General features: G+C 42.8%; 1 protein-coding gene across 1 annotated transcript in view; it reads left to right on the top strand.

Moving 5' to 3' along the window:
- Positions 1–24,379, top strand: part of exoc4 (exocyst complex component 4) — a 516,360-nt gene that overhangs the window by 438,019 nt on the left and 53,962 nt on the right. The window contains exon 12 of the mRNA XM_078235822.1: positions 15,467–15,622. Within this exon, the coding sequence (XP_078091948.1) occupies positions 15,467–15,622 (156 nt within the window). The remainder of the gene's footprint in view (positions 1–15,466; positions 15,623–24,379) is intronic.

The following is a 24,379-nucleotide window of genomic DNA, read 5'->3' as shown; positions in this document are numbered from 1 at the left end:
CAAAGCAAATCTCATTACTCAACTCACAATTCCACATCTTAGTCTGGTTTTGGATTTAACAAAAGATGACAATCCTGCAACTCACAGCCCAACCACTTGTTGAGTCATAATAACATGTACAAGGCTGGGGTTGTATTGACTCGAGCCTCTTAATCATCAGGCAGAACAAATTTCATTTTATTTATTTTTGTGTCCCATCTGTCTGGACTGCATTCAAACTGAGGACTCTAAAGCTGATAAGACTGTGCCGAAAGCCATTGTGCTGCTCTCCATCTACACCACAAGCTGTGCTACATCTCGATGAACCACATTTCAAAATCAGTTCACACAATGTTAGCCATAACCAATCTGAATTTTGGTCTATTTCTAAATGTATTAAGTTCAATGTCATTTTAGTTATCAGATGGTAAACCTTTCCTTCGTTTTCTTAGCTTTTAAAAAGGATTGAAATTGCACACTGCACAATCTTGATTATTGAAATTTGATCTATATTGACAAAATGTAACAGTATAAAAGTACGCTAATGTCTTATTTAATTTAACAGTTAACCATAAGTTTGTATGTCTGATCAGCAGTTATTTGCTCTGCGTGTGTTTTAGTATCTACTCCTAGCTTTCTCCTGCACCGTGAAGCCATGACAGGTTTTGTAGAGCAATTTCAGCTGCACAGGCAGGAGCCAAGAGAAGACATATCAAAGCAGAGCTTGAAGTTTATAACAGGACACTTGAACAGTAGTCAGTAATATATATGCAAGTGAACCTCACCAAGGGAGTGGTAGGTTTGACCGAGTGAAGGACAAAACCACAGGTGGTCTCCTTCAATTGTCCGATCTGCGCTCGGTTTACAGAGATGCAGTAGGTGTGTGAGCAAATTGCAGTTTGATTAAACTAAGTTGAAGAAATAGAAGCGACTGATGACAAAAAAAGACTTGTTTGCATCTACACATTACAAACAGGTTTTAGCTCTGCTTGGCAGCTATTTAGTGAACTGCCATCAATTGTGATCATTTATTTACCTCAAAGCTGAACTGATGGTCAATGTGCGGCCTCTTAATGGTCCACACAAGTTATAAATAATAATTTGAATATAAACATGAGAAAATAATCTTTAAATGTCCTCACTGCTGTCCATTCTGTGACCTTGAGGATATTACATTTGTAGTGATATTCATAGCAGAACTCCCTGTTGAAATGAATGCTCACCATTTTCTACTGTAACCCTAAACTGTGGAACACGTCACCATTATGATGGGCGGTACAGTGGTTAGCTCTGCTGTCTCACAGCGCCAGGAACCCGGGTTCAATTCCGCCTCGGGTGACTACCTGTGTGGAGTTTGCACGTTCTTTACGTGTCTGTGTGGGTTTCCTCCAGGTGCTCTGGTTTCCTCCCACAGTCCAAAGATGTGCGGGTTAGATTGATTGGCCATGATAAATTGTCCCTTTAATGTCAGGGGGATTAGCAGGGTAAATACGTGGGGTTACAGAGATAGGACCTGGGTGGGATTGCTGTCGGTGCAGACTCAATGGGCCGAATGGTCTCCTTCTGCACTGTAGGATTCTATGATTCTATAATATGCACAACTTTAAAAACTAAACTCATCTGAATGACTAACTCTGATTTATCCATCCTGTCCCATTCATTTCCATCTTGGGTAATGTCCTGTCCTGACCGAATTTTCTCAAATAAATTAGTCTATTGTATTTTTGTGATGTCACCAGTGTTTGTGCTTCTGTTTTACTGATATTTCCTGGCATTACTTCATGCTTTATTGAGGTAAAATGATAGCTGTGTATAACATAAGTTCAGCATCACTCGAATCAAAACACAAATGGGAGGGGTCATAATGTTAATCATCTTAAAACTTATGATTAAAATTAAATGCAGATATCTCTAAAGATTCGAAGATGGCTGATATTTTCTCCCATCAAAGTGAGTCACTGGGAATCAATCATCTATTTCAGGTAGATCTTTCAAGATTGACAAAAGCGTGTTCTTACAAATCTGAAGAAATATCGAGTGATTTGGTTAGAATTGTTTCTATTCTTTGTTTCTCTTGTCAATTTTATCCAAGTCTTATTTCTTTTACCCCCTTTTTTCATTCATTGAATCATTTCCTGAAGCACTCATCCCTGTCCTAGATGACCATTTATGTGTGACCATTGGCAATCAATGTCAGCAGGTTGTTTTGGGGAACTGTTGCGTGTCCAGCGAATAAGCTCCTGAGGAGTTCACTGGACAGAGATCAGGAGAGGAAGTCCTACCTGAATTTTTCTTATCTAATTCTAGGTGCAGATGCCAGTTTTAGCATTCCTGCCACTGCCCTGCCTTAAAGATAATTAACTTCGCACCGACTGCAAATTTTGAACCTGGAACAAAGCAAGGTTAAATGTATGAATGAGTATGGTTATTTAATGGCCATGGTCCTGGAATAGCCTTAGTTGCAAGTTCAGATCAAACAATGTCAAGTTGTGACGTTTGATACTTAGTAAATCACCAGTCTGGCTGACGTGTAACTCCAATCCTGTGCGACTGATTGATTCTTAATGGCCAAATATACTATTCAATTCTAGAAAACCAACGTATCAATTGCCTTGCTCTGAGCTGTGAGAGGGATATACAATGAGAGCTGTGGTGCTCCTTAAAAACGAATAGCCTGGCACCATTCCTGTCCCTACTTGCACATGACTAAAGGCCATGTGGGTGAGATAATGAAAGCTGCCAACATTCATCGCCCCACCATTCGACACCATCCTCGAGAGAGAAGGGGAGAAAATTCGGCGCTGGTGAAATTCTGATTAAATGCTCAGATATTTTTATGAACTTGAAAAGTTATTTTTATAAACTTATTTTATTTTTTTCCCACAGCTGACAAAGCACCCAATAACTAATATCTGTAATTAAAGAGTTAAACTGACACTTGGTTCCACAATATCTGAAGTGCATTTTATGTTTTAAAAACCTCCGATTTGGCAGTGTTGACTGGAAGGGATTTGATTTCTATTCCCTTTTCAGCTCTGTGTTTTCTCCTGTATGTAACTGTCAGCAAGGCTCAGCGTAGACATCTGAGTTCCCTTCATTCTCAGCCTGGTTGCCAAACTGTGTACACTCCAGGACCCACGTCCCGGGACTGTCAGCAGATCTTCCGGCTGACTGAATAAACGAGGAAATCATATGAAATCATGCTCCACCAGTGGCAGGTGTTACATGAATAAAAAGCACTGAACCGCTTCAGTCTGGGGTTCTATCCCACTGATGTGAAGTCACCTGATCAGGTGCCGCAGTTAGTTTTATCCCCCTGGAGACAAAGGGTAAATAGCTAAGCAGATGGTTTCATCCCTGGGCTTCTGGCCACAAGACGGGGTGGAGAAGAAGGGAGATACGTTTTCTTTTAATAATTCATAGGATTTATTCTCTTGAATTAAAAATCATGACATCATCGAGGGGGAAGCAGGTTCAGTATTTTGTGAATGTCAGGCTCTGTAATGTTATAAAGGACCATTGGTATCCACCCATAGTGTACACCAATATGTAGTAATAGCTACAATAGAAAATAAATTAAAGTAGATTTGTGCCCAAAAAATGCCCAAGACATTTTCTAACAAAAATTACTGAAGTGTTTACCCACTTTTCAGCAATTGGGTCCAATTCTTCAGCTGCTTTATTCCTTCAAATAACTCACTTTATACATTTCATTTTATATTTTCTTGCAAAAATGTTTTTTGTTAGTATTTACATGTATACTAATCTTTAAAGTTTATTTATTGTCACAAGTAGGCTTACATTAACACTGCAATGAAGTTACTGTGAGAATCCCCTAGTCGCCACACTCCGGCGCCCATTCGGGTTATACTGAGGGAGAATTTAGCATGGCCAGTGCACCTAATCAGACTGTGGGAGGAAACTGGAGCGCCCGGAGGAAACTCACGCAGACACGGGGAGAACGTGCAGACTCCGCACAGTGACCCAAGTTGGAATCAAACCCGGGTCCCGGGCACTGTGAGGCAGCAGTGCTAACACTGCGCCACCGTGCTGCCCCTACTGTGTTTTAATGTGTGTTTTAAATTGCAAATTGACAGTTTGGATTTAGAATGTTGAAACTAGACAGTCAATTTGGAGGTGATAAGTGTGAGAAAAGTTACAACCTCTGAGCGGAGAGGCATTAAGACTGGGTGAAAGTCCAAGCTGTGGAGTGCAAGACCAGGGCTACTACAACTGGGGTTGAAGGAATGGAGAGTGTGTTCAGGGATCGTGTGGAATGAAAACATTGAAGACTTTGCAGAGTTTTGGGGGTAAGAGAATGTGAGGGAATACAGAGTGTGGGAGCTACGGCTTTGAGATGGAGTAAGATTTAGGGGAGGATGTCGGATGTGGAATGGGGAGGGGAGAGTGCATTTTGGACCAGGAATTGAGGGAGAGACTATGTGAGATCCAGAGATGCGGAAATGTGCATTGGTGGATCAGGTTTTTGGGTGTGGTAGCAAAATGAATGAAATGGAATATAATCAAGGAGCGGCATAGTCATTGGGATAGTATAAATCAGCGTTCCAGTAGCCAACCTGCAAATCTGGGCATCCACATTCTTTACTTAAGTAACATTAAGCGGAGCACAGTGTATGTCAATGCCAGAAGCTTTATCCATTACTTGCAGTATTTATTTCAACAATACACTACCAGCTGGGAGTAGTAGTTTTAGACATCTCTTGAGACAGATTTTAACTTGCAAACGAAGCCTATGGCAAGCTAGTAAGTTAATGTTGGAAACAACTTCAATAGCTTATCACTCTATTTAAAATTCATCAGTAGTTTATTACAACATGTCCCAGTACTATACAGAATCAATCCCTGCCAACAAAGGCATTGATATTTTGGCTCTACCCATTGCAGTACTATGTTAGACTGTTTCAATTTAGAAACAGTGTTGGTACTTCAACTCTCCCCTTCTGCCTCTTCTCCACACTACACCCCTCTGCAGTCCTCTACTGTGCAACATCAATCGCATTCACTCAGATTCTCTGCCCCAGCACCTCAATTTTTCACATCTGAATAAGGGTACCTTCCTCAGACTGAGTGATGGTTATGTTGGGACTGTCACTCTGCCAAGCGTTGGTGGGGTAGACGTATTACTCCTCTTGCATCATAAAACAATTGGCAGGTATCATAGAATCCCTACAGTGCAGAAGGGGGCCATTCGGCCCTTTGAGTCTGCACCAACTCTCTGACAACGTATCTTACCCCAGGTCCTTTCCCTCACCTTATTCCCATAATCCCACACATTTACCATAGTTAATCCATCTAACCTACATATCTTGGGACACTAAGGTGCAATTTAACATGGCCAATCTACCTAACCTGCACATCTTTGGACTGTGGGAGGAAACCGGAGCACCTGGAGGAAACCCACACTGACACGGGGAGAATGTGCGAACACCACACATGCAGTCACCCAAGGCCGGAGTCGAACCCGGGTCTCTGGCACTGAGTCTTGTGTTCTAGCCACTGTGCCGCCCACCACATTTCATTAAGTTGAAACTTTTTTAAACAACAATCCTCCATAATCTCAGTACATAAAGCCAGTTACTTCCTACATTTCTGCATATCTAAAGTAAAAACTTATTAAGCATCACACATTACAATTAGCTGAAATGGGAAACAATTCAATGCCGTATCTCATTGGCGGATAGAGTATGTGATTGGGAGGAATGCTGAAAATGATGAGGCTAAATCTGGATAATGATCTAATTTCAAGCTGTTTCTGCTGACCAGGTCCTTACCACTGGGCATTGCTTCCTGGCTGGGTAGAATTTGACCGATAGGAACACCTTCTGATATCTTGCCCAAGTCACCATTAATCGTGTTGTGCTTAGAGATTGATTTTCAGCAGGTTATTCAACCATATCGGAACTGCAGTGGAGCCTGGTCCTGTCTTTAACCAATGTCCAAGCATGCATACTTAGATGAAGTGATCAATGGAAAGTATTCAGAGATACTATATCCCTGCCTAACTTGTGTTGTTATAGTGCACCAACCACCAGCCTGGGGGGTGGTCAAACTGAACCTGTAATTTGTCCTGTTTGAACAGTCACTGACTGACTGACCCTCGAGGTGAAATGCTCAGGATTCGAATAACAATTCACGTTTTAAAGGATCCTGCCAGACTGATGCTGGTGCAGTGTCCTGTGAGAACTGGTATAAAAGCATTAATACACCCACACAGGTTACAGCTAATTTCCATGATCTTTTCTCTTGAAGAGCTGTAAGCTATTTTAAAAAAGATTAACTGATCTCCCATAACGTTACTCACGGTATGTCAGAGAATATGCTGTTTTGTAGCAACAGGACCTTTCTACAAAGAGACTCCTGGTTTACCAATGACACAGTGTTTTTTCCCCATGTGGTTCCTCAAAGACAAAACGTGGAAATATTGTTGTTTCTTCTCTTACTTTAAATATGAGTTTACTTGTCTCGCACTTTTTAATTCTTTGCTTTCCTCTCTCTACTTTTGTCCTCAACTCTTTCTGTCCCTGTGACTCCCATGCATTTTTATTGTCACTGTACTTCAGGGCTTATCCAGTCTACTTTTCAGACACTTTTTTTTGCAGCAACAACTGAGCTCACCATTTGAAAGGGGTCAGGGGATTATGGATGTGCCTGAAGGTTCAACAACCTCTAAACTCAAGACAAAACTTTGTGTAAACTGTTATTCTCTGATGAAAGGCTTCATTAGATTTTTGCTATATGGTCGTTCACATTTACAAAGTTTTGCCCTGGGGGTGGCACGGTAGCACAGTGGTTAGCACTGCTGCCTCACAGCGCCGGTGACCCGGGTTCGAATCCCAGCTTGGGTCACTGTCTGTTCTCCCCGTGTCTGTGTGGGTTTCCTCTGGGTGCTCTGGTTTCCTCCCACAGTCTGAAATACATGCCGGTTAGGTGCATTGGCCATGCTAAATTCCCCCTCGGTGTACCCAAACAGGCACTGGAGTGTGGCGACTAGGGGATTTTCACAGTGATTTCATTGCAGTAAGCCTATTTGTGACAATAATAAATAAACTTTAAAATTTTAAACTTCACAGGTTGTTAAGAAAAAGACAGGACCCTTAGCTTTATAAATAGATGCATAGAGTGCAAAACCAAAATTACGTTAAATCTTTATACATCACTGTTTAGTCAGCTGGTGTATTCGATCTAATTCTGGGCACCACCCTTTGGGAAGGACTTTGAGGCTTGCAGAGAATATAGAGGGAACTCGAGGGATGAGAAACTTAGAGGAGACGATTTCCTTGGACTTGGAGCATAGAAGAAAAAGAAAGATTTCCAGTTATATCTTGCCTTTACAAATGAGCGACATTCCTGTTCTAATGTAGAAAGCGCAACAACCAATTCGCAAAAAGCAAACTCTCGTACATAGCAATATGCTAACGACCAGATACCGTATCTTTGTGATGGTAATTGAGGGATAGATATTGGCCAGGACTGGGCATACAGGGCCACGGTTCAATGTCACAGCTGAAAGATAATACCTTTAATAGTGCAGCTGTCCCTCAGTGCTGCAGTGGAATGTCAGCCTGGATTGTTGTGCTGATTTCCTGAAGTGGGTCTTGAACCCACAACCTTTTGACTGGGAGACAAGAGTGCTCCCAGCTAAGGCATGGCTAACAAAGAAAGGTTAAAAGGAGGTTGAGGTTTATAATTGTGAAGACTTTGGTAGAGTAGGTAGGGAGTTACTAGGCCATTACGTCCTCGGAATGGCAATCAGCATTGGATTGCCACTCCGTACCCAATTACTTGAGCCAAATTTCACCTCTCCTGCCCAACCTTCCAACTCAGAAGGTAAAGGGATAGGATTTGGGGGCTTGGGGTTCAGAGGTCGTGGAGAGGGAGAAGTGGGGGGCCTCAGACATCAGGGCTTTAGGGGGCTTGGACATCTGGGAGATTGGCATCAGAGGGACGGAGCGGTTGGACATCGGGAGGGTGGAAGGATTGGACGTTTGGTGGGGTGAGGTTTGGATATCAGGTGGTGGGGGTGGAGGTTGGATGGTGGGACATTGGGGAGGGGAGGGGCTCAGGTTGGACATCAGAGAGGATCAAATCCGGGGTTTGGGGTTCAGGGTGGTGGGGGGATAGGGAGGGTCCAGTCAGATCGGGTGGAGTGGGATGGTCAGTTGGGGGGTGCAGTCTAGCGAGATCAGGTCAGGGCTGAGAGTTGGATCCATGGGTGGGGGTGAGGCCCTGGGGGTGGGGACGGGACAGCTGGGGAATACCATGGGAAGTGGGGAGAGTCCCGTGCGTTACCCAGAACTTAGAAGAGGTTTTAATTCTTTTAACCTTTTCAGAGTAACTATGGGCGGAATTCTCCAGCCGCGCTGGTCTAAGAGCTGGAAATTCCCACCCAACTGTCAATGGCATTCCACATTCTCCGCAACCCACCCACTAAAATTCCAGTGGCGGGCGGGATGGGAGAATTCCAGCCTATTAGTGTAAACCTGGCGGAACCATCTGATGTAAGCAATTTAATTCACATTTTCGGATGGTGCACAGCGCAGCATAAATTGACAAGGGAAAGTTCGTGCTTCGTTGTAATTGAAGTGCAATTGCTTACCTGTAAAGTTCCAAGAGGATCTAGAAGGAGGGATCCATAACCTGAGGGCAAAGTTAGGATAATTGGCGAAAGAACCTGGAGGAAATGGGGAGATGAGAGGCACTGCCTGAAAATGTGGATTCAGCTGTAAATTTAAAAAGGGAATTGGAAAAGGGAGTTGATGTCATATACATGGATTTTAGTAAGGCGTTTGATAAGGTCCCCCATGGTCGGCTTATGATGAAAGTAAGGAGGTGTGGGATAGAGGGAAAGTTAGAGGTGGTGGTGGATGGAAAATTTTCGGACTGGAGGCAGGTTGCTAGCGGAGTGCCACAGGGATCAGTGCTTGGTCCTCTGCTCTTTGTGATTTTTATTAATGACTTCGAGGAGGGGGCTGAAGGGTGGATCAGTAAATTTGCTGATGACACCAAGATTGGTGGAGTAGTGGATGAGGTGGAGGGCTGTTGTAGGCTGCAAAGAGACATAGGATGCAAAGCTGGGCTGAAAAATGGCAAATGGAGTTTAACCCTGATAAATGTGAGGTGATTCATTTTGGTAGGACTAATTTAAATGTGGATTACAGGGTCAAAGGTAGGGTTCTGAAGACTGTGGAGGAACAGAGAGATCTTGGGGTCCATATCCACAGATCTCTAAAGGTTGCCACTCAAGTGGATAGAGCTGTGAAGAAGGCCTATTGTGTGTTAGCTTTTATTAACAGGGGGTTGGAGTTTAAGAGCCGTGGGGTTATGCTGCAACTGTACAGGACCTTGGTGAGAACACATTTGGAATATTGTGTGCAGTTCTGGTCACCTCACTATAAGAAGGATGTGGAAGCGCTGGAAAGAGTGCAGAGGAGATTTACCAGGATGCTGCCTGGTTTGGGGGGTAGGTCTTATGAGGAAAGGTTGAGGGAGCTCGGGCTGTTCTCTCTGGAGCGGAGGAGGCTGAGGGGAGACTTAATGGAGGTTTATAAAATGATGAAGGGGTTAGATAGAGTGAACGTTCAAAGTCTATTTCCTCGGGTGGATGGAGCTATTACAAGGGGGCATAACTATAGGGTTCATGGTGGGAGATATAGGAAGGATATCAGAAGTAGGTTCTTTACGCAGAGAGTGGTTGGGGTGTGGAATGGACTGCCTGCAGTGATAGTGGAGTCAGACACTTTAGGAACATTTAAGCGGTTATTGGATAGGCACATGGAGCACACCAGGATGATAGGGAGTGGGATAGCTTGATCTTAGTTTCAGATAAAGCTCGGCACAACATCGTGGGCCGAAGGGCCCGTTCTGTGCTGTACTGTTCTATGATATTGTTTTGAAAAGGAAATATGTGCAGGACTGTGAGAAAAGAGCAGGAGAGAGGACTCCTTGAATAGCTCACTCAAAGAGCTGGCACAGTGAGGTGGTTGGCCTCTTCTGTGCTGTATGCTTCTGTGCAATGCAATATGTGACAGTGATAAGGCTGGGGCACTGTGAACTGTCCGTGTGCATCATCTTTAGAGATCAAGTGTGGGTTTTTATCAAAAACCACTGACAGCTGTAATTTTTTAAAAATCATCTGGAATGCCTGTTTCTGGCGGGAGTTGAGTGCTTTGGAGCCAGCTGATTACGATCTGGTATGGAGACAACTCCCCCTCAAGCACATGGTAACTCTTAACAGCTCAGACAGTGTGCCAAATGGGGCAGACAAGAAAACACGACAAAAAAAGTGAAAATGACTTCTGGGCCCTCGAAACAGTAAATGTGTCAAATAGAATGAAATGCATGAAAGAGGACCAGAAAAAAGGCTAACTTTCCCACTTTCCTATCCCAGTGAAACTGTGTTGAAGGGGAATAATTGTGAAACATGAGCTGAAGTAACACCATGAAATGCAGTTTGTAACAGTTACAATAAAGAATGTAAAATAGGAGGTGGATGTTAGAAGATTGCAGGTATACTAAAATTACATTGAGCACGAAGTCCTATTTATATTTTGAAGAAAGCCACAAGAGTTCCTCAGTGTTTAGAATCTTTGACTCTAAATCCTTGTTTTTTAACATTGATATGATCCTTGTCCAAATCAACATTAAATTTAATGTATTTTCCGAATATAGATAAATGTTAATTCTCACAACTGAACTATGTTCATCTAGATAGTAGAAGAGGCTTCAGAATCGCCCTCAGTGCTCTGAGGATTGGGAAGGAAAATATTGGCCAGGATTGTTGTAGGGTGATAGATACCATTTGGTAGGTCTGAATGAAGTCTTCGTAATTTAACTGTATATATTTATTAACTACAAGACCTATCCCGGGTAAGTTCATATTGGCACCCTTCAGCCGTCCTGCGCAGATCATTAATGAATGCATCAACAGGTTCTCCAGGCTGCTGGACATGTTTATCATGTTTCTCCTTTCAGGTCAGCATTCCATTTCTCTAATAATGTTGCTCTTTTCTGAAGGTCCACCGTTATTCAACCTTCGTGGCTACACAAACGGTCTGCCTGTTGCAACTTATTTTTTATTCTCCATTTTTTGTTCCTCGCTTCCTTTTCTCTTCTGGTTTTCACCCCTATTTTCATCTTTCTTTCTCTTGCTTCTCTATTCTTTTGCATTCAAATCTCTCCATGATCTCATTTTTCCATACCTCCATAATCTGCTCCAGCCCAACAACTCTCCATGATATCCTCACTCCTCTCATTCCAGCCTGATTTAAGCATCCCTGATTTTAATCACTCCACCATTGATGACTGTTGTCAAGTCAAAAAGATGTTATGCCTATCACTCGAATTAGGTCTATAAATTTCAGTGCCAGTGTGATGCCTTATACCCCAACGATTGGCAGATCATATCAAGCAGCCTGTGCCTTTGGCTGTTCACAACAGCTCTGACAAAAGGTCCTCCAGACTCGAAACGTTGGCTCCATTTTCTCTCCACAGATGCACTCAGACCTGCTGAGATTTTCCAGCATTTTCTATTTTTGTTGAGGCAAAGTACAGACTGTACCGAACCAGCCCATGCTTGCAGAACTCAAAACATTATGTCCAACATTAGATGTGATTCTGCAATTGAACAACACCTGCTAAACAATCCTATTTGTGCTAAGAATTACACTGAAAACCAATTTATGATTATCAGTGTGGCTCGCTTACGCACACTAGAAGCTGCACATATTCACACACAGGGCCTGTCCTTTGCAGACGAAAGGAGTGTGTCCACCCATTATGTCGTTTACAACTAAACAAAAGCTTGGGGACAACAAATAGACCACATGGCCCATTGAGCCTGCTCTGCCATTTCCTGGTTCATTCCCCAAGGCAATGTCTTAACCAATCAGAGTCGCTGTGCCGGGTTTGAATTTTTAAAAAGCTTGGTTATTAACTGTCCTCTGGTTGCAGCATTGGAGAACGCACCAATCAGAGTCCACTTGACAACCAATCAGCACCCTCTTCTCATGCAGTATCGATTGTTGTTCCTTTTACCATTGGTACTCTTGCAAACTGCTGTGATGCATGCGAGATGAAAAGCTATGACAGCATGTCTCCTTTTTCCAGCAATACTCAAGTTCTTTAAAGTTTATTTATTAGTCACAAGTAGGCTGACATTAACACTTCAATGATGCTACTGTTAAAATCCCCCAATCGTCACACTCTGGTGCCAGTTCGGGTACACTGAGGGAGAATTTAGCATGGCCAATGCAACTAACCAGCACGTCCTTCAGACTGTGGGAGGAAACTGGAGCACCCGGAGGAAACCCACACAGACACAGGGAGAACGTGCGAACTCCACACAGACAGTGATCCAAGCCGGGAATTGAACCCGGGTCCCTGGCCCTGTGAGGCAGCAGTGCTAACCACTGTGCCACCGTGCTGCCCCTGCACTAGTTCTGCACTATCGAGTAGACCACATGGTCCATCGAGCCTGGTCTGCCATTCAGTCTAATGGCTGATCTTGGGCTCCAACTTCACTTTCCCATCCTCTCCCCATATCTCTTCATTTCCTGAAAGACCAAAAATCTGTCTATCACAGCCTGAAAATGTTATTATTAAATGTTATTATTGCGTACAGTTCTGGTCGCCGTATTATAGGAAAGATGTGGAAGTGTTGGAAAGGGTGCAGAGGAGATTTACCAGGATGTTGCCTGGTATGGTGGGAAAACCGTATGAGGAAAGGCTGAGGGGCTTGAGGTTGTTTTCGTTAGAGAGAAGAAGGTTAAGAGGTGACTTAATAGAGGCATACAAGATGATCAGAGGATTATATAGGGTGGATAGTGAGAGCCTTTTTCCTCGGATGGTGATGGCTAGCACGAGGGGAGATAGCTTTAAATTGAGGGGTGAGAGATATAGGACAGATGTTAGAGGTAGGTTCTTTACTCAGAGAGTAGTAAGGGCGTGGAATGCCCTGCCTGCAGCAGTAGTGGACTCGTCAACATTAAGGGCATTCAAATGGCTATTGGATAAACATATGGATGATATTGGAATAGTGTAGATTCGAGGGGCTTTAGATTGGTTCCACTGGTCGGCGCAACATCGAGGGCCGAAGGGCCTGTACTGCGCTGTTATGTTCTATGTATTCTAAAACAAAGCATCCACAACCCTCTGGGGTAGAGAATTCCAAAAATTCACAACCCTTTCAGTAAGGTAATTTCTCCTCATCTCAGTCCTAATGATTGGACCCTAGCTCTTCCCTGTCCAGTAGAAACCATCTCAGTGGCCACTCCATCTAGCCCCTTCATAATTTTGTCCGTTTCAATGAGATCACATCTCATTCTTCTAAAATGCAGAGAATATAAATCCAATTTACTCAGCGTAAGACCATCCCTCATCCCAAGAACCAGTTTCGTGAACCTATGCTGTACTGTCTCCAATAAAAGTAGATCCTTACTTCAATGTGGAGACCAAAACCGCAAACAGTACACAGCAGGGAGAAGAGTTTGGGAAACCCATACTCGCTTCAGGTTTGGGAAAAGCTGCAGTTATTTAGAAGCTCCATCGTCCAAGCAACAAATTCCCCAGAGTCTCGGGGAAGCTTTTGGAGGAAATTGTTACTTGCGGTTCTAACTTGTGAAGTGCACAGTGTGAGGCAAAGGCTGCAGTTGAACCTGGAGGCTGCTGGACACACCCGGAATGGAGAGGAGACTATTATTCGGGAAGCCTGAAGATGGAATGTTGGCAAGTGATGATGGCCTCAGGAAACAGGGGAACACAATGGCATGGGCTGTAACGAAGACAGAAACCAATGACAGCAAAAGCAGCAAAGATTAATGGGTAGAGAAGTGAGCTGCATGCACAAGGGAGTTAGGCACTGAATTTGTCTGCCATTTGATGAGTGAGGTTCATAGAGCCAGAGGCAGATACATAGGTAATTTAAGAAGTTGTGGCCGTTTGTTGCTATTTAGGAATGCTTAATATGTGGGGGAAAATAGAGGGAGGTGTAACAGTGCCAACTTCTGTATGGAGGCCTGCAATTACACCACAAGGTCTTTTAATGTGTATAGAGGGTAAACTTAGCAAGCTAATGTCATCGTATTGAAATAAGAGAAAATAATGCAAATATAAAACCGAGACATCAAGCTTTGGAAGAGGAATCATAGGTTGACATCTCAGAGTAGCTTTACTGCATATTTTCAGTATTTTTTAGTATTTTTATTACCTATATAATAGTGACAGCTTTCCTTCTAACTCTACTATTCATCCTCGATCTGAAATAACCTTCAAATGCTAATTCTTGCTAATTTATGCCATGTAGTGGCCCAATTCTCATTAGAGGGAAAGCACCTAGCACTTTAACCAAGCATTACAGAGTACTGTAAAACCAAATTATTACTTTTCAGGTGTAGCTGCTGTTGTGCAGTCTATTAGCATAAGTTGGGTCCCATAAGCAACAAACATAATGAATGACCAGCTAATGTTTGTAAGGAGGGGGGGGGGGGGTGCATTTGCTGTCATCACCAAGCCAGGAAATAGCTTCCGCAGTGGATAAATGGAGCTCTCGGAGTCCTCTGCTGAATTTTATCAGGCCTGCAGTGATGTGAGTCATTGATTGGTGTGCACCAAAGCTGCAGTTTGGGTTCCTGTAAGGCCCACTTGTGCCAATTTGCTGCACAAAGGCTTTGGGCAGTGCAGAAACGGTTGAGGAGTGCCCAATGCGGCATGGTGGCACAGTGGTTAGCACTGCTGCCTCACAGCACTAGGGACCCGGGTTCGATACCCAGCTTGGGTCACTGTCTGTGCGGAGTTTGCACATTCTCCCCATGTCTGCATGGGTTTCCTCCGGGTGCTCCGGTTTCCTCCCACAGTCCGAAAGACGTGCTGGTTAGGTGAATTGGCTGTGCTAAATTCTTCCTCAGTGTACCCGAACAGGTGCCAGAGTGTGACGACTAGGGGATTTTCACAATAACTCCATTGCAATGTGAATATAAGCCTATTTGTGACTAATAAATAATAAATAAACTTTACTTTACAATGTTGGAGTGGCACGTTGAAGCTGGGTAGGAGGTGTGGGCTGTGCGATCTGTGATGAGAATTTGGTCTTTAATGGTGGCGTTTTGATTCCATTCCTGCTGCCATAGGACCTCTGCTGGTTTTCCACTTGAGCAGGCAGACAGGAATTTTCGGTCAACATCTCATTTGAAAGATTGTTTGACTTCTAGCCCTATTTTTAAAAAAAGTTTCCATATTACCATATAAGCATTTTGTTCTTAAAAAGTACTTGTGCTGTTTTACAAATCAATCTTTATTTAATCCTTATTTCTTGAACCGAAATTGTGGATAATGCGTCCACCCCAGGTAAAATGTCCATATTGAATTGTCGTCTTTCTTCATAAGTTGAGAAAACGTAGATATCTTCCATTCAGACCAACCTGAAGTGCACTGCAGGGATCGTTTGTATTTAATTCAATTCTTTTCAATACAGGAGTATAGTTCAGTCAGAAGAGAAGCTCATCATCAGTGCATCATGGGCAAAGGATGAGGACATAAGCCGACTGCTAACATCTCTCCCCAGCTGGACGAACATGGCTCAGCCCAAACAACTGAGGCCTAAGCGAGAAGATGAGGAAGACTTCACAAGGTAAGAGTGAGGCCTATGTTTGTAACCTAGATTCCTGCATCCTCCTTTACCTTGAGCCAGAGATCTGATCCTTGTCTGATGCAATTAAGTTGATGTTTAATAAAATGGCAGGAAAGGGATTTACTGTCTCAGAAAGAAAAATTATACTCTGAAAGAAAGCGTTACAACTGTCCAAAAATACAATCTTGGTGAAAACTGCACTTGGAACAAAATTCCCAGCATACACTTTCTAGGAATGCAAATTGCAGCCATTCGAGGTGTTATTTCTTGCATACCACATCAGTTTGAAATAAAGATTCATTAATACATTGCATTTTTGAAGCTTTCAAAAGTGTGTTAACCAAGGTTCAAGATAAACTCATTCCTCTTCGAGTGAAGGGCAAGGCTGGTAGAAGTAGGGAACCCTGAATGACTTGGGATATTGAGGCCCTGGTCAAGAAGAAGAAGAAGGCACATGACATGCATAGGCAGCTGGGATCAAGTGAATCCCTTGAAGAGTATAGGGGGTGTAGGAGTAGAGTTAAGAGAGAAATCAGGAGGGCAAAAAGAGGACACGAGATTGTTTTGGCAGATAAGGCAAAGGAGAATTCAAAGAACTTCTACAAATACATAAAGGGCAAAAGAGTAACAAGGGAGAGAGTAGGGCCTCTTAAGGATCAACAAGGTCATCTATGTGCGGATCCACAAGAGATGGGTGAGATCCTAAATGAATATTTCTCATCAGTATTTACTGTTGAGAAAAGCATGGATGTTAGGGAACTTGGGGAAATAAATAGTAATGTCTTGAGGAGTGTACATATTACAGAGAAGGAGGTGCTGGAAGTCTTAAAGCGCATCAAGGTAGATAAATCCCTGGGACCTGATGAAGTGTACCCTAGGACGTTGTGGGAGGCTAGGGGGGAAATTGCGGGTCCCCTAGCAGAGATATTTGAATCATCGATAGTCACGGGAGAGGTGACTGAAGATTGGAGGGTGGCAAATGTTGTGCCTTTGTTTAAAAAGGGCTGCAGGGAAATGCCTGGGAACTAAAGGCCAGTGAGCCTCACATCTGTGGTGGGTTAGTTGTTGGAAGGTATTTTGAGAGACAAGATCTACAAGCATTTAGAGATGCAAGGACTGATTAGGGATAGTCAGCATGGCTTTGTGAATGGAAAATCATGTCTCTCAAATTTGATTGAGTTTTTTGAAGGGGTAACCAAGAAGGTAGATGAGGGCAGTGCAATTGATGTTGTCTACATGGACTTTAGCAAGGCCTTTGACAAGGTACCACATGGTAGGTTGGTGCATAAGGTTAAATCTCACGGGATCCAAGGTCAATTAGCTAAATGCATACAAAATTAACTTGATGACAGAAGCCAGAGGGTGGTTGTAGAGGGTTGTTTTTCAAACTGGAGGCCTGTGACCAGTGGTGTGCCTCAGGGATCAGTGCTGGGTCCACTGTTATTTGTCATTTATATTAATGATTTGGATGAGAATATAGGAGGCATGGTTAGTAAGTTTGCAGATGACATCAAGATTGGTGGCATAGTGGGCAGTGAAGAAAGTTATCGCGGATTGCAACAAGATCTTGATCAATTGGGCCAGTGGGCTGACGAATGGCAGATGGAGTTTAATTTAGACAAATGCGAGGTGATGCCTTTTGGTAGATTGAACCAGGGCAGGACTTGCTCATTTAATGGTAGGGCGTTGGGGAGAGTTACAGGACAAAGAGATCTAGGGGTACATGTTCATGGCTCCTTGAAAGTGGAGTCACAGGTGGACAGGGTGGTGAAGAAGGCATTTAGCATGCTTGGTTTCATCGGTCAGAACATTGAAAACAGGAGATGGGATGTCTTGTTGAAGTTGTACAAGACATTGGTAAGGCCACACTTGGAATACTATGTTCAGTTCTGGTCACCCTGTTATAGAAAGGATATTATTAAACTAGAAAGAATGCAAAAGAGATTTACTGGGATGCTACCGGAACTTGATGGTTTGAGTTATAAGGAGAGGCTGGAGAGACTGAGACTTTTTTCTCTGGAGCGTAGAAGGCTGAGGGGTGATCTTATAGAGGTCTAGAAAGTAACGAGGGGCATAGATCAGCTAGATAGTCAATATCTTTTTCCCAAGATAGGAAAGTCTAGAACTAGAAGGCATAGGTTTAAGGTGAGAGGGGAGAGATGCAAAAGGGTCCAGAGGGGCAATTTTTTCACACAGAGGGTGGTGAGTATCTGGAAGAAGCTGCCAGAGGTAGTAGTTGAGGCGGGGTACAGTTTTGTCTTTTAAAAAGCATTTAGACAGTTACATGGGTAAGATGGGTATAGAGGGATATGGGCCAAATGGGGGCAATTGGGACTAGCTTCGGGGTTCAACAAAAAAAGGGTGGCATGGACAAGTTGGGCTGAAGGGCCTGTTTCCATGCTGTAAACCTCTATGATTCTAAGAAATTTGCACAATTTCTGTCTTCGTATCTGAGACAAAAGCTTACTCACATGGCAAGATAAGGGGGAGGTCTGTATTTTTACAATGAGAAGACGTTATGGAAACAGGCCATGGCAGCCAAAATCTTATACATTGTACAAGAAGAGTCAAAATGTCGAATATCCTGCCACTACTCCCTCAATGAATTTCAGCATTTTTCTCTGCTTTCTGTCTCCCCCGCCCCCACCTTTTCAAATAGAGGTGTTACATTTGTGGTTTTCTGATCCATTTGGACCTTTCCAGGACCTAGGAAATTTTGGAAGATCACAACCAATGCACCCACTATTTCTGCAGCCACTTTTTTTTAACGCCCCCACATGAGAAACATTGCCCAAGAATGGACAAATACAGACTTTTGTGCTATTTAAAACAGCCTCCGCTAAGCAAGCCAATTAGTTAATTGGCTTGGTTAGGGCCTCTACACTAATGGCAAAATGTTAAATCAGATTCCAAGCTCACCAGCTTGACTGACATTCAGTTTAGTCATCAAGTGAGACCCTCCAGTTAGCAGTGGTAGGCACCTTTTGGTCCTGAATGCTAAACCAGAAGTATCAACTGAATTTAAATCATCACTGATCACTGAGAATTTGTAACGGATAGCAGCAGTCTGGCAAATCTGAAGTCCAAAGCGGGTGGGTTTCAACAGTGTTCAAAAGGAAGAAATTACCAATGCAATTTCTTTTATAAACAGAGATTGCTTTGGCAAGTAAATTATTGTCCAGCGAAATGTTGTTTAGAGGAGCACCGTCCTTCAGTCATGGCTCCATTGCATTCCACTCCATTGATGCATGAAGCTGTTTATTGAATGTTAATCCTCTACTTATAAAGAAATTTGAGATATAGTTTAGTATCATCAGTGTCTTAATGAAAAGTTAAGGGTCAGTATGAATGGAAATCAAGTTCGGCCGAACTTCCTAATCGGCTTGGGGTAAGCACATTGTATAATTAGCCATGAGTAATTAACTGTGAAAGTCCCATTTCACAAAAACACAGCAAGCAACTATTACAGCCCCGCATCAAAAAATGGAAATGTAATCATTTAAAAATTGCAATTGAAAGTTTAAACAAATAAGCTGAAGTAGCTGTGCATTTTTTTAAAAAAAAGCAAGGTCTAATTAAAATTTAAAATCAGGTGACATTGGAGCCTGGCTCAAACTACTGATGATGTGGAGATGCCGGCGTTGGACTGGGGTAAACACAGTAAAGAGTTTTAACAACACCAGGTTAAAGTCCAACAGGTTTATTTGGTAGCAAATACCATTAGCTCAAACTACTGAGCCCTTGAAAAAGCTTGTGCTCAATTTATGCATAAACCCAGTCAGGGCTTTGACTGACAGTATTCTAGAGGAACATGGGGCTGGTAGATTTTCTGTTGGTTTAAAGGATTACCTTGGCAGGAGGAACCATGTGCCCATACATGCCGAGTTTTCATCCATTGAAATTATTTCATCCATTGGATAATCGGGTAGGAACTCTTACGAATACGTAGTCCATCCTACCTGATCTTCCTGATCTGGGGGGATCCTTTACACCAACTTCAATCGTAGTCCCATATTTTCCTTTTTGCATGCTTCACCACAGATTATCCACTTGTACAATGTAAAAATTGCTGCTAGTATATAGTATCTATACATCCCCACATATCCTATATCATCACTACATAATTTGGGGAGCTTCGCTACCGATGTGATATCACTCTGTTTTGTTTAATAACACCAGCAGGAATTAAGTTGCCATCCACAATGATCTTCTAACAAGCATACAGAGAGTATCCCTGCTAAAAGAATATCTATCTATGTCATCAAAGTACACATGAAGGATTAACATGTCTCCCGCCCTCCCTATTGCAAACCTTGACAAAGCGATGACAATTATAGATGGTCCTTAAACATGTTGTATTTTACAAGGTTAAAAGGGCGGGATGAGTTTTGGTCGCATAACACATACTCGAATGACACCAGTGACTTCCATTTCTCCTTCCCTGGCTTGGTCCACCCTTCCATTTATCAATCTGTCAGAATCCTGAAATAGAAATATCTTTTAACTGTCGAGAAAGACACAGGGTAAAAGTGATTAATAGTACTTGCTGACACATTGCAGCTTCCATTTTACTGAGGGGATGGGATAGTTGGCAAGGAGGTGGGCAACTAAAGGTTAAATGGCCTAGGGTGGTTCTGGTCAAGTGTTGCAGTACATCAACTCCCCATTGTTATGAAGTTGTCAGCATTTTTCCTTTAATATGATTGAAAGCTGCAGGGTAGCTAGTAATATGCTAATTGATGAGCAGCACTCTGCTTGCTGTCCTCACCAGTTATTTCTCTTGGCTTTTAGGTCTCTAAGCAACTGATATGTTCACCATTTCAAAAAGGTTACTCTTCATAATAATAAGCATCTTGCAGTAGAACAACAGATGACAGTATTCATTAGTTTGAGACTCAAGAGCAGCCCTGTAAATATGTCTTAACAAATCTTTAAAGCTGCATCATGTACAGGAGGAGAAAGGCGACAATTTTTCAAACCAATGACTTTTTAAAAGAGAATCGAGACATTTTCTGATTTCTTCCTGCTATTAATTTTTTTTTAGGTGTAACGTTGCCAATAATTTACCCTCTCATTCATTGGAATTGCAAATTGCGATTTTTGCCTGAGGTATTTTTTTTGGAAGGGAAGGAAAGGAAGAGGATCGGGGTCTGGTGGAAACAACTACAACACACATTTGGATTTCTGTGACATAAGATGCACAACTGTCTGCTTTAGGGCAATAGAAACAGCACCGATGCCACTTGTGCATATTTGCTCACTCCAAAATCTGTGCAAAGTGAATGTTCCTGGGTGAAACACTATACTGGTTGGAAATCTGAACTAAAGCAGTAAACGCTGGAAGTATATAGCGTATCAGTGAGCCCCTGAAATGGGCCAAGTTAACGTTTAATTTGGATCCATCGTCAGAATGTCAATTGCAATTGGATGGAGGAGGTTATTGCTTTGAAAAAATAGCCTCCCTTAATTTCAGCACCAGAATCGATCTGCAATTTCTTCCTCATCTCCTTCTCTTGCCCTCTCCAAACTCATCTTTACTGAGTGACCCACCTTCTGCTCCCTTGAACCCCTTCCTCACGCAATCCTTGATCAATCCTTAATCAGTTATGACCCTTACGTTAGCTGGCACATATAACTAAAACACTTGATCAGAACCTTGGGCTATTTAACCTTTAGTTCAGATTTGCCAGCATCTCGCCCATCTCCCCGCTCCCCAGTATAAACACCATTTACTTTCCTATTCAAAATTTATACCATCAACTCCTACTAAAATAAACACACTCAACCAATTTGTCATTTATTGGCCATCTCTAACCTACCTTTTCTCCATTACATCCTCAAGCATGTTATTATTTCCCAGAACCATGCCCATCTTTCCTGAAATTCCTCATTGAGATCCTTCCAATCCAGCTTCTAGCCACATTGCAGTTCTGAGACTGACATCACTGACCAAAATCATATGGGATAAGTGTGACTGTCATGTGAATCAAAGTAATGAGGCAGCTGGGTAAGATTAGGAAATATTAGTCTTGTGCAATAGAAACATTGAAAATAAGAGCAGGAGTAGGCTATGCGGTTCCTTGAGCGTGCTCTGCCATTCAGTATGATCATGGTTAATCCTCTATCTCAACATCAGACTCACACTCTCTCTCTCCCTCTCCCTTGAGTGTCTAGAAATCTACCTGGTTCCTTCTTAAATATATTCAGTGACTTGGCCTCCAGAACTTTCTGTGATAGAGAATTCCACAAGCTCACTGCTCTCTAAGTGAAGAGCTTTCTCGTCTCAGTCCTAAAGAACCTATCTTGTATCCTGAAATTGCGACCCCTTGTTCTAGATCTCCCCCCTCCCTACCCCCAACCAAGGGAGAATATCATCTTGCATCCAGTCTGTCCAGCCATGTCAGAATTTTATACATTTCAACAAGATCTCTTCTCATTCTTCTAAATTTCAGTGAATGTAGGACTTGACAACCCAATCTCTCCTCTTAGAATATTCCTGCCAACCCAGGATCAGTTTGGTGAACCTTGGCTACTCTTCCTCTATAGGAAGTACATCCTTTTTAGATGAGGAGACCAAACTGCACATAGGACCCCTGACATGGTCTCACCAAGGCCCTGTACAGCAGCTATAAGACATTCTTGCTCCTGCACTCAAGTCTTCTTGCAATGAAGGCCAACATACCATTATCCTTCTTAACTGCTTGCTGCACCTGCACTGTTTTTTTCAGCAACTGGTATACAAGGTCACCTTTGTATCAGCATTTCCCAATCTTTTACAATTTACATAATACTCTGCCATTTTGTTGTTCCAACCAAAGTGGATAACTCCACACTTATCCACATTATACTGCATCTGCCCACTCATTCAATTTGTTTAAATCCCCTTGAAGTCTTTTTACATTCTCTCACCACCTAGTTTGGTGTTGCTAGCAAATATTGAAATATTACATTTGGTTCCTTCATCTAAATCATTAACATATATTGTGATTAGCTGTGGCCCAAGCATTGATCCCTGCGGAACCTGCAGTCAGTGCCCGACACACTCATTTATTCTTACTCTGTTTCCTTACCCTTGTCAGGGGCCATCCTAGGTGAGAAAGAACTTTAGTTTTAAATTGGATCCAGGAGAAGCTGGACAGGACAAGGGAGATGCGGGAGCAGACTTCCCAAAGGAACAAAAGAAAGTCCAGAAACTCTCCCCACTCAGGTTCCAATCCCCTGCCACTCTAGTTTAAGCCCTCTCCTTAATATCCCTGTGAGGATATTGGTCCCGGTTCAGCTGGGATGAACCCATCCAGCTTACAGGTCCCAGCTCCCCCAGAATCAAACCCATTGCCTCAGAAATCAGAATAAATTCCTCCTTCCATCACAATCTCTCCGGCCATGCATTCACCTTGTCTCTTCTCCTATTCCTGATCTCACTCGCACATGGCACTAAGAGTAATCCTAAGATTGCCACTTTTGAGGTCCTGCATTTTCATTTATTTCCTAGCGCCCTATATTCTTATTACAGGACCCCATCCCTCTTTTTACCTATGCCATTGGTACCAATATAGAAACATAGAAAAACTACAGCACAAAACAGGCCCTTCGGCCCCACCAGTTGTGCCGAACATATCCCTACCTTTTAGGCCTACCTATAACCCTCCATCCTATTAAGTCCCATGTACTCATCCAGGAGTCTCTTAAAAGACCCCATTGAGTTTGCCTCCACCACCACTGACGGCAGCCGATTCCACTCGCCCACCACCCTCTGTGTGAAAAACTTCCCCCTAACATTTCCCCTGTACCTACCCCCCAGCACCTTAAATCCGTGTCCTCTCGTAGCAGCCATTTCCACCCTGGGAAAAAGCCTCTGAGAGTCCACCCGATCTATGCCTCGATCTATGGACCATGACTTCTGACTATTCACTCTCCCCCTTCAGAATGTCCTGCAATTTGACTGAAGTCGAGCCAGAGAGGGAAGAGAAGTGACGTTATGTAAATAAGAAATGTAGTTTGTCCCTCTCTCTCATTTGGTAGATGTATTCTTAAAAAAACTTCACAGCCCTCCAGAGGTTTGTTATCGCATTGATTCTGACAGAGGATTCCTTACAGTACACAGATGTTCTTTATTTTTAACCCTTTAAACGTGTATAGTTTGACCCTAATTGGTTATTACCCTGGAGGAAAAAATGAAGCCTGCATAGATTATCTTCAGTGACACTGGCACAAACAGATTCATATTCATGAGTTTCTTACTGCTGATTGAAACTAATTTTCTCAGTGGTAAATGCTGGAGAAAGTGAATGAATCTGAACGTCCTTGCCCACAATGATGAGAAAATGACCACACAATGGTTGAGTCAAATAGCATAGAGTTATTGCAACGGGGAAGGAGATCATTTAACATATCAAGTCCATGCCGACTTTCTGTAGAGCAAACCCAGTCAATCCCATTCCCACACTCCGTCCCCATGATCCTGCAAATTTATTTCTCCTTGCCCCCACCCAATTTCCTTTCAAAATCCCTGATTGTCACCCTTTGTAAGCAGTGAATTCCAACGCAAATGCATTTAAGGGTAAACTTAGATAAGCACATGTTGGAGAATGGAATACAAGGTAATGTAGATAGGATGTATTGAAATAAGGTAGGAAGAGGCATGTGTGCAACATAGACACCAGTCGGGGCGAGAGGCCTGTTTCTGTGCTGCAAACTCCGATGTAACCTCTCCCTCCATAAATGGCTGTGAAGTTCTTTGGTTGAATGACAATGACT

This window comes from Mustelus asterias, chromosome 19 (genome assembly GCF_964213995.1).
Source record: "Mustelus asterias chromosome 19, sMusAst1.hap1.1, whole genome shotgun sequence".
NCBI lineage: Eukaryota > Metazoa > Chordata > Chondrichthyes > Carcharhiniformes > Triakidae > Mustelus > Mustelus asterias.
This window is presented reverse-complemented; position numbering and strand designations above follow the sequence as displayed.